Source organism: Manihot esculenta, chromosome 6, assembly GCF_001659605.2.
Source record: "Manihot esculenta cultivar AM560-2 chromosome 6, M.esculenta_v8, whole genome shotgun sequence".
In the NCBI taxonomy this organism is placed as follows: domain Eukaryota; kingdom Viridiplantae; phylum Streptophyta; class Magnoliopsida; order Malpighiales; family Euphorbiaceae; genus Manihot; species Manihot esculenta.
Window position 1 is genome coordinate 24,804,358 of NC_035166.2, and position 13,234 is coordinate 24,817,591.

At 37.1% G+C, this 13,234-nt stretch overlaps 3 protein-coding genes across 11 annotated transcripts; 1 reads left to right on the top strand and 2 right to left on the bottom strand.

Annotated features, from left to right (window-relative positions):
* Nucleotides 1–3,384: 3,384 nt before the first annotated feature.
* Nucleotides 3,385–7,174, bottom strand: LOC110616690 (4-coumarate--CoA ligase-like 9). Of its 3 annotated transcripts, XM_021759150.2 has the most exons (7): nt 5,972–7,174; nt 5,647–5,836; nt 5,123–5,268; nt 4,949–5,016; nt 4,147–4,249; nt 3,790–3,934; nt 3,385–3,706 (listed from the first exon to the last, which is right to left on the bottom strand). In XM_021759150.2, exons 1-6 carry the CDS (start codon nt 7,031–7,033, stop codon nt 3,809–3,811), a joined length of 1,695 nt encoding a protein of 564 aa, XP_021614842.1. In that variant the 5' UTR covers nt 7,034–7,174; the 3' UTR covers nt 3,385–3,706; nt 3,790–3,808. The 3 variants fall into 3 exon arrangements, with proteins under 3 accessions (XP_021614842.1, XP_021614841.1, XP_021614843.1); XM_021759149.2 differs by having other exon boundaries at nt 3,385–3,934; XM_021759151.2 differs by lacking the exon at nt 3,385–3,706 and having other exon boundaries at nt 3,793–3,934; nt 4,135–4,249.
* A 328-nt stretch (nt 7,175–7,502) lies between these two features.
* LOC110616696 (WD repeat-containing protein DDB_G0290555-like) lies at nt 7,503–9,888 on the top strand. 4 transcript variants are annotated; one of them, XM_043957508.1, is made up of 4 exons: nt 7,503–8,229; nt 8,364–8,419; nt 8,867–8,924; nt 9,501–9,888. In XM_043957508.1, exons 1-4 carry the CDS (start codon nt 8,175–8,177, stop codon nt 9,581–9,583), a joined length of 252 nt encoding a protein of 83 aa, XP_043813443.1. In that variant the 5' UTR covers nt 7,503–8,174; the 3' UTR covers nt 9,584–9,888. The 4 variants fall into 4 exon arrangements, 1 of the variants encoding a protein (XP_043813443.1); XR_006351017.1 differs by having other exon boundaries at nt 7,503–8,419; nt 9,017–9,888; XR_006351015.1 differs by having other exon boundaries at nt 7,503–9,376.
* A 390-nt stretch (nt 9,889–10,278) lies between these two features.
* Nucleotides 10,279–12,807, bottom strand: LOC110616692 (mitochondrial pyruvate carrier 1). 4 transcript variants are annotated; one of them, XR_006351014.1, is made up of 6 exons: nt 12,651–12,807; nt 11,866–11,969; nt 11,713–11,767; nt 11,492–11,627; nt 10,457–10,572; nt 10,279–10,350 (listed from the first exon to the last, which is right to left on the bottom strand). XR_006351014.1 is itself a non-coding variant. In XM_021759155.2 (6 exons), the coding sequence occupies exons 3-6, from the start codon at nt 11,956–11,958 to the stop codon at nt 10,524–10,526; spliced, it is 333 nt and encodes a 110-aa protein (XP_021614847.1). In that variant the 5' UTR covers nt 11,959–11,969; nt 12,116–12,313; nt 12,651–12,788; the 3' UTR covers nt 10,359–10,523. The 4 variants fall into 4 exon arrangements, 3 of the variants coding, with proteins under 3 accessions (XP_021614847.1, XP_021614845.1, XP_021614844.1); XM_021759155.2 differs by lacking the exon at nt 10,279–10,350 and adding an exon at nt 12,116–12,313 and having other exon boundaries at nt 10,359–10,572; nt 12,651–12,788; XM_021759153.2 differs by lacking the exon at nt 10,279–10,350 and adding an exon at nt 12,067–12,313 and having other exon boundaries at nt 10,359–10,572; nt 12,651–12,788.
* Nucleotides 12,808–13,234: the final 427 nt, after the last annotated feature.

The following is a 13,234-nucleotide window of genomic DNA, read 5'->3' on the forward strand; positions in this document are numbered from 1 at the left end:
TTTTTGTTGACATATGAAAATTCCACAACTAAGCTGTGTTACTTCCATACCGAGAAAATACTTCATGATGCCAAGATCAGTCATCTCAAAGCAACACCTCATTTCATCTTTGAACTGTTAAATTAGTTCAAAATTACTTCCTGTTACAAGCATATCGTCAACATAAATTGAAACAATTAAGGAATTTTCTCCACATGATTTTACATACAAGGTTGCTTCACTCTGACTTCTGTAAAAATCAAGTTGGAGAAGATGACTGTCCAACCTGTCGTACCAAGCCCGTGGGGCTTGTTTTAAGCCATACAAAGCCTTCTTTAAAAGATAAACATGATCTTCTTTACCAGGAACTAAATACCCATCAGGTTGTTCAATGAAAATTTCCTCAACAAGAAAACCATTCAAGAAAGCAGATTTAACATCGAGTTGATGAATCTGCCATGAATTATGTGTCGCAAGAGCAATAATGAGTCTGATTGTGTCATACCTTGCCACAGGAGCAAATGTTTCCTGGTAGTCCACACCATATTGTTGGGCATAACCCTTCACAACTAATCTGGCTTTGTGTTTACTGATTGAACCATCAGGATTGAGCTTTGTCTTAAAAACCCATTTGACTCCTCTGCGGTCTTTCGGTCTCTCTACCAATTGCCATGTCTCATTTTTGTTAATCATCTGTAGCTCTTCATCTATTGCACTCCTCCATGCTAAAGACTTATGAGCTTCTTCATAGCCATTAGGTTCGATGAGAACTGCTGCATTACAACTTCAATAGATGTCTGCCAAGGACCTGACACCTCTCACAGGAAGATCATCCACATTATCGTTAGAGAAAAAATCAGCAGTCAAATCATCATTATGGGACTGATTATCTAAGGAATTTTTAAAGAAAAAATCATGTTGCAGTGGGTTTAGATTTTTCCAATAAAAAAATGCCGCTTCATCAAATTTCACATCCCTAGACACAATAATTTTTTATGTCTGTAAATAGAAAATACGGTAACCTTTTGTTGATGTCCCATAACCAATAAAAATGCCTTTCTGAGCTTTACAATCCAGCTTGCTCCTCTTAGGCTTAGGCACTTGATAAAAACAAATGCTCCCAAATATTCGAATATGGCCAACAGAAGGTTTAACTCCAAACCAAGCTTCATATGGTGTCTTGTTCACTAAAGCTCTTGTTGGAAGTTGATTAAGCAGATAAACTGAGGTGTTAACAGCCTCTGCCCAAAACTTATTTGGCATTTCTTTCTCCTTTAAAAGACACCTAGCCATTTCCATCACCGTTCTGTTCTTCCTTTCAGATACACCGTTCTGCTGCGGTGTGTATGGGACAATGAACTGATGTTCAATACCAGTTGCTTTGCAAAAATCAACAAATTGGGTTGAACTGTATTCAGCCCCATTATCAGATCTCAAGATTTTAATTGTGAGATTACATTGATTTTCCACAAGAGCCTTGAATTCTTTAAAAACAGTAAAAACTTCACTTTTAAATTTGATAAAATATACCCAACACAACCTGGTATAATCATCAATAAAAAGAATAAAGTAATTGTTACCACTAAGGGAAGCAATTTTCATGGGCCCACACACATCCGTGTGAATGAGGTGAAGTTTTTTAGTGGCTCTCAAAGCTTGATTTTTCGGAAACGGTAACCTTGCTTGTTTTCCAAATTGGCATGTCTCACAAATTTGATCAACGTGATTAATTGTAGGCATGTCCTCAATTAATTCTTTTTGTTGTATCTCCATTAAACTTCTCTGATTGAAATGCCCGAATCTTTTGTGCCACAAGTCTGAATTACTCAAAATGGTGGTAGTAAATGCATGCTCAGCAATTTGCTCCCAATTGATTAAAAAACTCCTGTTTTTCATTGTTACAGAGAACATTTTTTCTCCAGCAGGATTGAAAACTGTGCACTTCCGATTTCTGAATTCAAAAGCATAGTCTCTCTCCAACATCTGTCCAATACTCAAAAGATTTTGGCTAATTTTAGGTATATATAAAACATAGAGATGGCTTTTATACCTGATTGAGTTTGGATAGTAATAGCACCACTGCCTTCAACTTTAATATATTGGCCATTCCCAACCTTCACTCTAGACTTATAAGTATCATCAAGAGTAGAAAAGAGAGAATCATCTTTGCACATATGATGAGTGCATCCGCTATCAATAAGCCACAAATCACTTGCTCCATTGATAGAAAAACAAAAACCAACAAAAACATGCTCTTCCTGTACCTCAGATTCATCGTCATCGATAGAAAGACAGAAAGGCATAAATGCTTGCTCCTCTTGCACATCTACATCATCAGCCACTTGTGCTTGTTGGGTTTGAGCATCTTTTTTTTTGATTTGCAGACCTTGGCAACATGTCCCAGTTGTTTACATTTGCCACAAATTGCATCGGGTCTCCACCAACAAAACTTCTCAAGATGAGTAGTTTTTTTGCAATGAGAGCAAGGTTGATATTTCTTCTGTTTTGACCCATCTTTGTTGCCTTTGTTCTTCTGATTGGAATTTTTTTTGCCTTTTTCAGCATGTTGTTTATGCATAGAAAATGCTCCTTCTACAGTGTTGTCTTGCCTCAAAATTCTTCGTTGCTCCTGTGCTTGGGGAGCACTCATCAACTCAGCCAAAGAAATAGTGTTAAGATCCTTGGACTCTTCTAAAGAGGAGATTTTTGACTCAAACCTCTCAGGAAGAGTCACAAGTACCTTTTCGACAACTCGACTGTTGGGAAAGTCTTCGCCAAGTAACCTGATATTATTAACAATCGACGAAATTCTATCAGTATACTCAGCAAGAGTTTCATTTTCTTGCATGGTTAGGGACTCGAAACTTCTTTTTAAATTCAACACCTGCATTTGTTTGGTTCTATCACTGCCTTGATACTCTTGTTTCAATCCGTCCCATGCTTCTTTTGCGGTTTTGCAAGCCATAATTCTGTAAAAAACAGATTGTCCAACAGAATTTTGAATAAGGGTTTTGGCCTTCGATCGCTTGGCTTTTTCTTCTGAGTTGTGTTTAATTTGAGCCAAAGTTGGATCTCTGGGTAGAGGGTTGATTGGTCTGTCTTCAACAACAATATCCCAAAGATCAAAGGCTTCCAAATAGCATTGCATTTTTACTGACCAAATCTGGTAGTTTTCACCTATGAAAATCTCAGGAGGATTGATGGAAAGGCTACTCGAGGCCATGGTTTTAGGTGGATGGTGTTTTTGTGTTTTGGTTTTTTTAGGATTGGTTTGGTTAAAAAAAGGTTTAAATGTTGTTAAAAGCAGGCCCGTAAGACCATAAGTGGCTCTGATACCACTGTTATAAAATGGAACTGCTGCAAATTGAAAGTCACAGCAGAAAATAATATTGACAAGGTTTTAAATGAGTGGAAGACCATATATTACTTTTCACTGTAACTGAGGTTTTATACAAAATGAAATAACAAATTCTTCTAAAATCAAGGAATCAAATAACAAAAAAATAAAGTTGAGATTCTAATGCTGGAAATCTAGAATTCCAGCTATGTTATTGAAAAAATAATAAACATATCTAATTTGAAATTCAAATTAGTTGTTGTAGTCAAAATGCTAGTACTTCAACAATAACTATACGCTACAGGTGTGGTACTCCAGTTGGGGTGAATCAGGTTCAGTATTGAAACATGAGAGCCGACAACAGCTAACAGGTTGTACTGCAATCAATTCCTAGCCGATGAAAATTATTTAGGTTGTCATGTTTAAATGGTGAAAACTTTGACATGAATCTCTCTGCAAGGTCCATTCCTTACATTGTTTGAAGCAAATGGATCATAATTTGGATGAAGCACCTGCGAGAGCATGATTGGCCAGCTCCCGCCTCAGGATCTTCCCTGCTGGAGATTTTGGGATAGAATTGATAAAAGCTACTCGCCTTATCTTTTTGTACGGTGCAACCTGCAAACACAAAATTTACTGAATAGGAGTTGCAGAGAATCCTCTTATGTAATTTTCAAGTCCAACTTCATTGAAGACATGATCATACGCATCAATCACAAATTCATGATTAATAGATACTATGGCATCATACCCAGAAACCAATCATTCACTTTTAAGCATATTAATCTTTAACTTAAAAAGAATGCTAATATAAGTACTTAGAAACACGCCTGTTCAGCGATGAAATCCATAATTTGAGCCTCCGTGATATTGCTTCCCGGTCTCCTCACTACGCAGGCCATGGGAATTTGCCCTGCCTCTTCATCAGGATACCTGCTTCCATATAACACAATTCAATGAAAAAAAGAGGATCTGTTACTCTTCACAAGGAATGCATAACAGCCATGAAAGTCTACAAATAGGCTAATACACCAAAAAACTATCAAAACGGTTTTCCAGAGTCTTTGCCATGACCCTCTATCCAACTAGATTCCAAGCTTTTTGGCCCTTGAACTTATGGACTTCTAACATGGTGAACAATCTTGCTATTAAAATTGACATAGCTAGCCTCTATAGAATTAAATTACAGATTTAGACAATCTTTATTTAATCCTACCATAAAAATATTAAATGGTTTTAATAATCCATCTTTATTGAGATTAATACTCCCTGAATCTCTTTTCTTTCATTACATCTTGTCTTCAATCTGCTGATCCAGTAAAAGCTATATAAGAGCAAGAATGAAAATAGCCATATATTCCTCCCCAACTAATTCAAAGAACTAGACAAGAATTTAGAGGTTAGGAGCAGTACTAAACTACTAGTAAAAATTAAAAACAAACGAGCAAATGAAACAGTTTGGTTTTGAACACTACAACAAAGATCGGTTTGGACCATATGCACATCAGTTTCTCAACTTCACATTAAAAAGAAAAAAAAAAATTAGTTGCATAAAGTGTGAGCAACTGCCTTTCAAAAATCCAAATGTGATGTTTTCAGCATATGTAGCAGATAAAATGGCTAGAGACTCACGGAACTACAGCAGCATCAGCAATTTCAGGATGGGATTGAAGTAGCTGTTCCAATTCAGCTGGGGGCACCTGCAATTTGGCAGAATAAGATGAAATTGCAGAACATTGAAGTAATTACAATCTTAATGTTATTGCTAGTCAAGACAGGCTTGAAGGTTCTGGGTGATTAAATCACCTGATATGCCTTGTATTTGATCAGTTCCTTCAACCTATCAACAATATAGAGGAAACCCTTAGAGTCAAAATAACACAGATCCCCAGTCCTTAACCAACCCTCTGAATCCAAGGTTTCAGCAGTTGCCTTATCATCTCCTACGTAACCTGCACTGACACCATAGAGATCATTAAAAAGAAGAAAGAAGAATTCATATAGAACACCAATACATACTCAAGAGGAATTGTTAGGAACTGATGCCATGCGGCCAAAAAACCCAAAAGGTATAAGGGTCTAAGCTTCAAGCTAAAAGTAAATGCCATTGATTAAGATTAGCTTTCACTCGTGTTAAGCACATCTCTGTTGAATATCACATCGGTTTGAGATAGTATAAAATGCCCTTATAAGGCCTTAGGCACTACTCCTTGAGCTGGCTTTTGAGCTAGCTTTTGAGTGAATTAGGCTGACCAAAATTTAACCTCCTCTCCGTGCAGCGTATAGAGCACAAACAAGGGGGAAAAAGCAAGTCAACAATCGATCATTACCTTTCATGACAGTTGGCCCTCGCAACCACAGCTCCCCTCTCTGGTCAGGAGACAAGGCCTCTCCTGTTACAGGATCAACAATCTTAGCTTCCATATTTTCGGTCAGGAGACCAACAGAACCAAGTATCTTGCACTCTTCAGGATCCGACATCCTTGTCGCTCCACCTCCAGTCTCAGTCAACCCATATCCCTAAGACAAGGTACAATAGAGACCAAGAGCATTGTCAATAATAATAAAAACTACAGATTTCGCTGGACAACTTTTATTGTAACCGTGAGCCTACTACCTAGGCCCCAAAAGTAAACAAGTCTCCTAGAAGCCTACCTGGACAATTTCCACATTTGGGAATTTTTCCTTGAATCTATAAGCGACATCCTTCCCCAGAGGTGCGCCGCCGCATCCCAGAATCATCAACGAGCTCAAATCATACTTTTGGGTCAATTCTGATTTCACAAACGCCACAATCAGCGGCGGCGAAACTGGCATGTAATTGACTTTGTACTTCTCCACGGATCTCAACATCCCTTCAAAATCAAACCTTTCCATCAAGACCACCGTGAACCCCACCGCAACAGCACTTATCAACATAATAAATCCATAAACGTGAAACATTGGCAGCGTAAAAAGTGATACTGGGTGAGGTCCCGGTTCATTCGGGTCTACCTTGTTATTCTGATAGAACCCTGAGATTAAGGCGATCAGGTTCCGGTGAGTCAAAGCTACGCCTTTTACCCTCCCTGTTGTTCCTGAGGAGTAGAGAATTGCTGCGGTGTCAGACTGTTTCACCACAACAGGGTTGAGTCGGTCATGGGTTGTGACTTTGGATCGGGTCAACAGCGCGAGGAACGCAGGCGAGTCGATGAGAATGGTGCCTAGAGGTAGAGAAGGGAGCTTGTGAGCTGTCTGGGATGTGGCGAATGCGATTTTGGGCTTACAGAGTTGGAGTTGATGAGTTACCTCAGACTTGGAACTGAGTGGATTAGCGGGAGAGATAATGACACCGAGAGAAATAAGAGAGAAGTAGAGAATTGGGAGGTGAACAGAAGTAGGACAGAGGATAAAAGCGACGTCGTTGGTAGATAGAGAGTAGTGAGCACTAAGAGCGAGGGAGAGAGAGCGAACCTGGCTGATGAATTGGGCATAGGTTAGAGAATAGCCTGTAGCGGAGTTAACAAGGAAAATATCGGTGGTGAGGTCGGTGGCGGAAGAGTGGAGAAGAGAGAAAACCAATTGGGCAATGGAAAGAGGTTGATTTGGTGGTGGCAGAGGGGCGGAGGGTCTCAGGCTGTGAAAGATTTTAGTTTCTTTACAAAAACCAGAGTTGGGATCAATGGAATGAGTGCCGTTGGCGTCTCCAGTAGGAGGTTCCGGTGCCTTTGCCGCCATTGATAAGTATGCCAAAGAAACAGAGGAAAATGGACTGTGATGTCAGTGAGGAGAATGCAAGATAAAGGAAGTTAGAGGTAGAGAAGTTTCAAACGTGAAACGGGAAGGCGTTGACGTTTCAATTTTGCCATGCAGCAAGGTTTGACTAATTATTGCATGTCATGTTACAGGACACATAGTTAGATTCAAATTGATTTTGTCGTCGGGGTTATGCAAAAAGCCGATTAAGGAATTGGTCCGACGGATACGATCATGTTTAGACTAGGCCAATGGCTTTGATAGTTTCTGATGTAAAAATTCGATAATTTTTATTCAGGTTCAGTTTACATTGATCTACAAATATAAATATAATTATTTATTTTAAGCCATAAAGCAATTGGCAGTCCAGTAGTTAAAAAAAAATTCGTTGGACATGGAAAAGACACGTGCCACATGTGCTGGCTTTATTCTAGCCACGGATTATAATCATCCGCGTTCATGCTTTGGTGGCCAAAACCAGAACACATCACCTTAGCTACAAATGCAGATACCATAATCATCCATCGACTGCAAATATAGTAATCAGGGTTCCGGGGCAGTCGAAGAAAACTAAGGAGATAACCGTTAACCATGCCTCTCTAAAGACTAGGGAGAGAAAACTAACCTCATTGCTTCATATTCTAAAACTCCTGAATTGCCGTTTCAGTGGGCACATGGTCTTTTGCTGTTGGGTTGCACTAACTATAGTGGGACTACATTAATATTTAGAGTAAAATATACTCTTAATAAATAAAATTATGTTTTTATAAAAAAAATTAAAAGGTATAAATTTATTTATGGCAATGAGTCAACCCTGGAAATTACAGGATCAACTTCTTTAAGACTATCAATGGAGCAACTTCCCAAAATCATCCAAAATTTTCTTCTGCTTCACTGTAATAATATCTGTATAGGTTTGGTCAGTTTGAGTAGTTAGGGTCTGGCTTTGTGGCGTCTCTTTCTTCAGTCGGTTTATTTGTCTATGTTCCCTGCAGCCCTTGATATCCTTTTTTCCACATTGTTGCCTCTCTTTTATTATTAGTTTAAATGTTGGTTTGTTTCTGATGATTCTTTTTAAAGTGAATTTTCTTTATCAGGGAAATTGTTAGGATGCTTTTCGGGGATGAGTTCTGGAAGCATCAGATCCATTGCCAGGCATCCTGAGCTCCCTGTGATAGGTTCTCGTGTTGAGTTTGTGGCCTAATTTTTCTCTTTTTGGATTGCTTAACATAGTCCATCTAATAGAACTCTTTGCTCTTTATTTATTTTTCTGGGGCTAATTTTTCTTCCTGATCTTCTCAATCGTTTTTAGGTCTTGGTAGCTATTTGCGCTTGTGGGATATAAAGACACGACAACTTCTTTCAGCAGTATATTCCTGGATGTTATTTCTGTAAACTCTGAAATAACTAGTTTGGCAATCAACAGTTTAACATTGAGCATTGCTTTAATGATCCTCTAAAAGCTGAATCACTAATTTTAAAAGGATATCAATCCATCATCTGAACTAGTAACTCATCCTCTCTCTCTTTTCTTCTCCCACAAGATTTGAATGCTTGAGATGGAACAATGACATAGAGAAACTGGACAAATTGTTAAATTTCTTATTCCTTTGGATAGACTACAGAATCAGTATCAGGGTTTGCTGGTCTTATATTACATCGTTGATTGTGAATATTTTTCCAAACTCATTTTCAGATGGTGTTTAATGTCTGGATTGCAAGAGTTCCTATTTGAATGTGGTTATGGAATTATGAGGATATGCCACATTCCAGATTCAAGTCATTTTAACCCGCTATATTGTATCATTGATGCAGGTTTTACTCAAGCAGCATCTCGCTAACGTTGTTTTTTATTCCAATTTTACTGACAGAGGTTAGTTTTTGTTTCTTTCTGCATGGCTTCAGAAATTATTATCTGCGCATGGTACTAATTACTTTCATTTTTTACATCTGATGTGCTTGAAGCGATGAAAAAGAACAAGTTGTTGCGTAGACCTGTGTTCTGGTTTAATGAGTAGATGACTTACTTTTGCCAGCAAAGCAATAATTACAAGGGATTATAATGTACAGAATGCTACAATTGGTCATTTTCTTTCTAATTCTAGTTGCTTTAGATTTCTGTCTATAGTGTAGGTTAAATGTTCTATGAAATGAAATACTCGAGGCCGTAGCTTATTCGATAGGATCATGACGCTAGTTGTCTTCCCTATGGAAAGATTCAAAAAAGGGTGGTCTAGAGAAGAATGAAAAATCCCATGTTTCTCTTGAAATTTTTTTGTTGCAAGCTTTCGATGTCCAATGAGAGTTGCGAACTATGAAAACTTGGTATGTTTTGGATCTTTAGGTTTTTGACATTGCAGCCTCAGTTTTGTCATTAATGGTATAATTTGTTTATTCGAAGTGCTAACTAAGCTTAGCTGCTGATAGTGAATCCCTTTTGTGCAAGCAGAAATTACAGTGCAAGCACAGAGTGTGAATGAGATACAAAAGGAAAACGAGAATAGTGCCTGCAAAAAGAAAGAAAGCATCTAAAGAAAATGGATGAAAAAATAAGGCACCTAAAGAAAATGATGGAAGCAAGAGGTCAGAATCCAAGGAAAAGAGTTGATGAAAGTAAAGCGAGATTCGTAACAAGAGATTACCTACTTTGCTTATGCTATTGACATGGTGAAGGATGAGATCACATGTTGCAACAGGATAACAGGGCAAGGGTTATGCTTATGCAGCATATCTTTGGAATTTCAAGTGGCAGAACAACACTATTGCTTCTTTCTGCCCTTTGCACTCGATGTAGACACTTGTTCCATGCAATCAATCATTTAAGCTACAAATTTTAATATCTGCCATCTCTGTTACTTGATCTTCTCTATAGTATTCTTTGACAGTTAAACCAAAAAGTAAAGTTTAGGTTTTCCTTTCCAAATTTTTTTAATGCGGTATTGAGATGGTCGTTCATATATACTTGAAACTCCTTTGGGGATGTGATTTAACAAATGATTTAAAACTGTTTCTTAAGAAAAACACATTTTTAAATGCGGTTGAGAAAAGCAATTTAAAGAAGTTTGTTTTATTGTTTGTGATTTGGAGCGTGGACCAAAACAACCTAAGTATTTCGCTTAAAATTAAAATTCAAAGGTACCTATGGCCGTTCAAACAAGGTTTAATGCCTACGCACCTACATTCGCTAGCCACATCTTAAAATTTCACGGCAAGAAACAACACCAGCATCGTTCCATGATTTGTGTGTTTTACGTACCATTATCACAGGTTCACTTATTTCATATACCTTTATGAAAGCCCTGTAACATCAAGTCATAAATGCCAAGCTTCACTTCATTATCCGCTGCATGGCTATTTTAGTACAAAGAAATGTAAGTTATTTCAAAAAATAACCCAAGAAATTACCAGTTCCACAGCAATTCAAAATAATAATCCCAGCAAAACAGGGCAGCTAAAAAGTAGCAGCATTGAGTTACTCTGACGAGGCTTTCTCTTTTTTCTCCGTCTCCGTTGACAGGTATCTATGTTAAAAAAAGAAAAATAATGTTAATTAATTATTTGTTTGTGGATCAATTGTCACCAACAGATTAGCTGCTACAGATAGAAAACAAATATAGCATCAAAGGGTCAATGACTTTACAAATGCGAGAACTTACCCAGATTTGCAATTATAGCCTCAGCTTATAAAACTGAAGTCAGAATGGAAACTTTCAAAAAAAAAAAAGAAACGACTTTGGGTCAAAATTGGTTATTTTAAGAGAACTCTACTAAACGGTTACTGAGACGCCCATGATGTGTTGCAACTTAACGTCTCTAAGGCATTGAATTCGAGAACAAGGGATCTATTCTACCAGTGCAAGTTATCAGCTTTTTTCTTTCCCTTTTTTTCATGTAAGAAATGAAAGGAAAAGTTAACCACGACACATTAAATGTGAACCTGTAACTGTCTTTATCTAATGACAAATTTATCTATTCCTGAAACAGTGGCGACTCAACAGGTCCAGACAGCCCTAGAAACTTGGAAGTTTTGAAAAGCAACAACCTTAAAGTATCAGCCATTGATTTCACATATTTATTTTATATCATTTTATTTTACTTCCAAAGTACCAAATACCTCTTTCATTAACCGTAATAGGGAATAAACTCTTTCTCAAGCATTAGTGAGGCAGCATTTCAAAGAGGTCATTATCTGGTGGTGGAATAGTGAATGTTTTCCCGTTTTTAGGCTATGAAGCAGGGTTTTTAATTTCTACAGTTGACAAAGAAATGCCAAAGGGCAGGCCTATCACGATTTAACTAAAAGAGACTTGCTCTGGCTGAAAAATAAATGGGATATGGCTATTTTAATTTTTATCCAAAGGCAAGCAGTGTAATAGGGGACATATGATGATTAAGAATCAAAGCATTAATTTAACAATAATCACATGCAAAGTTACTCACCCCTGAGCCCTTGCCCAACGGGAGAGTTGATAGAGTTGCACAGTCTCATTTGAAGCATGACAAGCTAGAAGTAGATAGTTACGAGGTTGTACCATCCATGCAAACCTCATGAACAACGCTGAATAAATACACATAGCTGCAGCAACAAAATGAAAGTTCCAACGATTACTATTCATTAACTAGTGAGAAAACTTCATGTTCCATTCAAACCAGAATTCTACCTCCTGTCATATTTCCTGAAATCATTTCTGGGGGTTTGTTCATGTCCACCAAGCCCTGTTCAATAAGCCAAATGGAATTGTAATAAGGTCAATAGTGGAACACATCAAGAAGGGATATTCAGTATAATCTAAAGTCATGGTAGTAAGGCATACAGCAGCAACAAATCCCCAGTTGGCAATAGGTCCCCAGAAATGTGTTGTTTTTGGACCAACTGGACTGTTCAGAAATGCTCTGAATGACGCCATACGGAACACCTCTGTAACAATTGCAAACAAAGTAGAGGTCAAATAATACAACACGGAACAATTTTAAGAACAAAAGAGTAAAATATACAGAACAAATAATTTCCGAACTTTTTTATGGACTTGCTAAAAGATGCGATACAGATAAATTCTGCTCCACCTATGTTTTAGCTCCCTGATCCACATATGGGCAATAGATGGCTTGGTTAGGAGTCAAACCCCAAAAGCCGAGCGGAAAATTTTCAAGCCAAAACAATTCAAGCAAGCAACCAGTTTCCTTCCACTCCCCAATTCATTCAGTTCCGGAACCCACTGCTTAGAAGTGCAAACAGACATGATCCTCGCTCAAAGCAATAACCTGAACTTCACACCAATCCCCTTGATTAATTCTTCCCTCTCTCAAATAGAGCTTAACCTAACATGAATTAATCCCTTAAACCATCTAGCAGAATAATCCATGATTAATATTTGACCATACACATAAAAATGAAAGGAAACAAATTACAAAAAAGAAGCTAATAATCCAACATAATCAGTTATTAGATCTACAAAGGTTTTCTTTCTCATTCTAATATGAAAAGATTGTGCATTTTTTAAAACAGTCAGCTCCTAAAATGAAAAACCAAACTTAGATTTCTGGCTGAGAGTAACGACGATGTATGAGGAGATAAGATAAGGCCAACATAGAAGCTTACCTGACCGGGGAGCGCCGGAGAATTTGGGGATGTTGGGTAATAAGTACCAGAGAGGGAGCACCGGAGCAGGACTGCAGGAGGGGGAGAATGGAATTTAATTAGGTGAGGTCGACTCCAGAGAAAGCATTAAACAGAATACATCAACCTAATTTTGACTTTTACAAGTCGAAGTGAATAAAATAAATTAATTTCATAATTATAATTTATTCTGCAATCAACGTCATTCTATTGCTAATTTAATATTTATTAGCTTTTTATTAATGCGTCTTACACGTCTGATTTATAATTTTTATATAAAATTTTCATATACAATAAGTTATTTTAAAATATCAATTTTAATGATGAATTGATTAAACCTTTTCATAAATTTAGATTAGTGATAAATATATTTAAATAAATTTAAAAATTTTAAATTTTATTGTTTCGATTTTTATTTTTTTTTTAAAAATTCAATTAATTAAAAAACTAAAGAAAATTCTTAACTATGTTAACAATAGAATTTAAAAAATATTTTAGAATATATAAGGTAACTTTATTTATGACAAATAAAATAAAAGCTAAATATATAGTTATAGTCAGTATTA

Coding starts and splice junctions, on each gene's coding strand:
- LOC110616690 (XM_021759150.2), bottom strand. CDS start 7,033: ATGGCGGCAAAGGCACCGGAACCTCCTACTGGAGACGCCAACGGCACT. Junction 5,837..5,971: donor CAAATGTGGAAATTGTCCAG/GTAGGCTTCTAG, acceptor ACCTTGTCTTAG/GGATATGGGTTGACTGAGAC. Junction 4,250..4,948: donor GCTGATGCTGCTGTAGTTCC/GTGAGTCTCTAG, acceptor ATATGGAAGCAG/GTATCCTGATGAAGAGGCAG.
- LOC110616696 (XM_043957508.1), top strand. CDS start 8,175: ATGAGTTCTGGAAGCATCAGATCCATTGCCAGGCATCCTGAGCTCCCT. Junction 8,230..8,363: donor TCCTGAGCTCCCTGTGATAG/GTTCTCGTGTTG, acceptor AATCGTTTTTAG/GTCTTGGTAGCTATTTGCGC. Junction 8,925..9,500: donor TTCCAATTTTACTGACAGAG/GTTAGTTTTTGT, acceptor TTGTGCAAGCAG/AAATTACAGTGCAAGCACAG.
- LOC110616692 (XM_021759152.2), bottom strand. CDS start 11,958: ATGGCGTCATTCAGAGCATTTCTGAACAGTCCAGTTGGTCCAAAAACA. Junction 11,628..11,712: donor TTCAGGAAATATGACAGGAG/GTAGAATTCTGG, acceptor TTGTTGCTGCAG/CTATGTGTATTTATTCAGCG. Junction 10,573..11,491: donor CGTTGGGCAAGGGCTCAGGG/GTGAGTAACTTT, acceptor TTTTTAACATAG/ATACCTGTCAACGGAGACGG.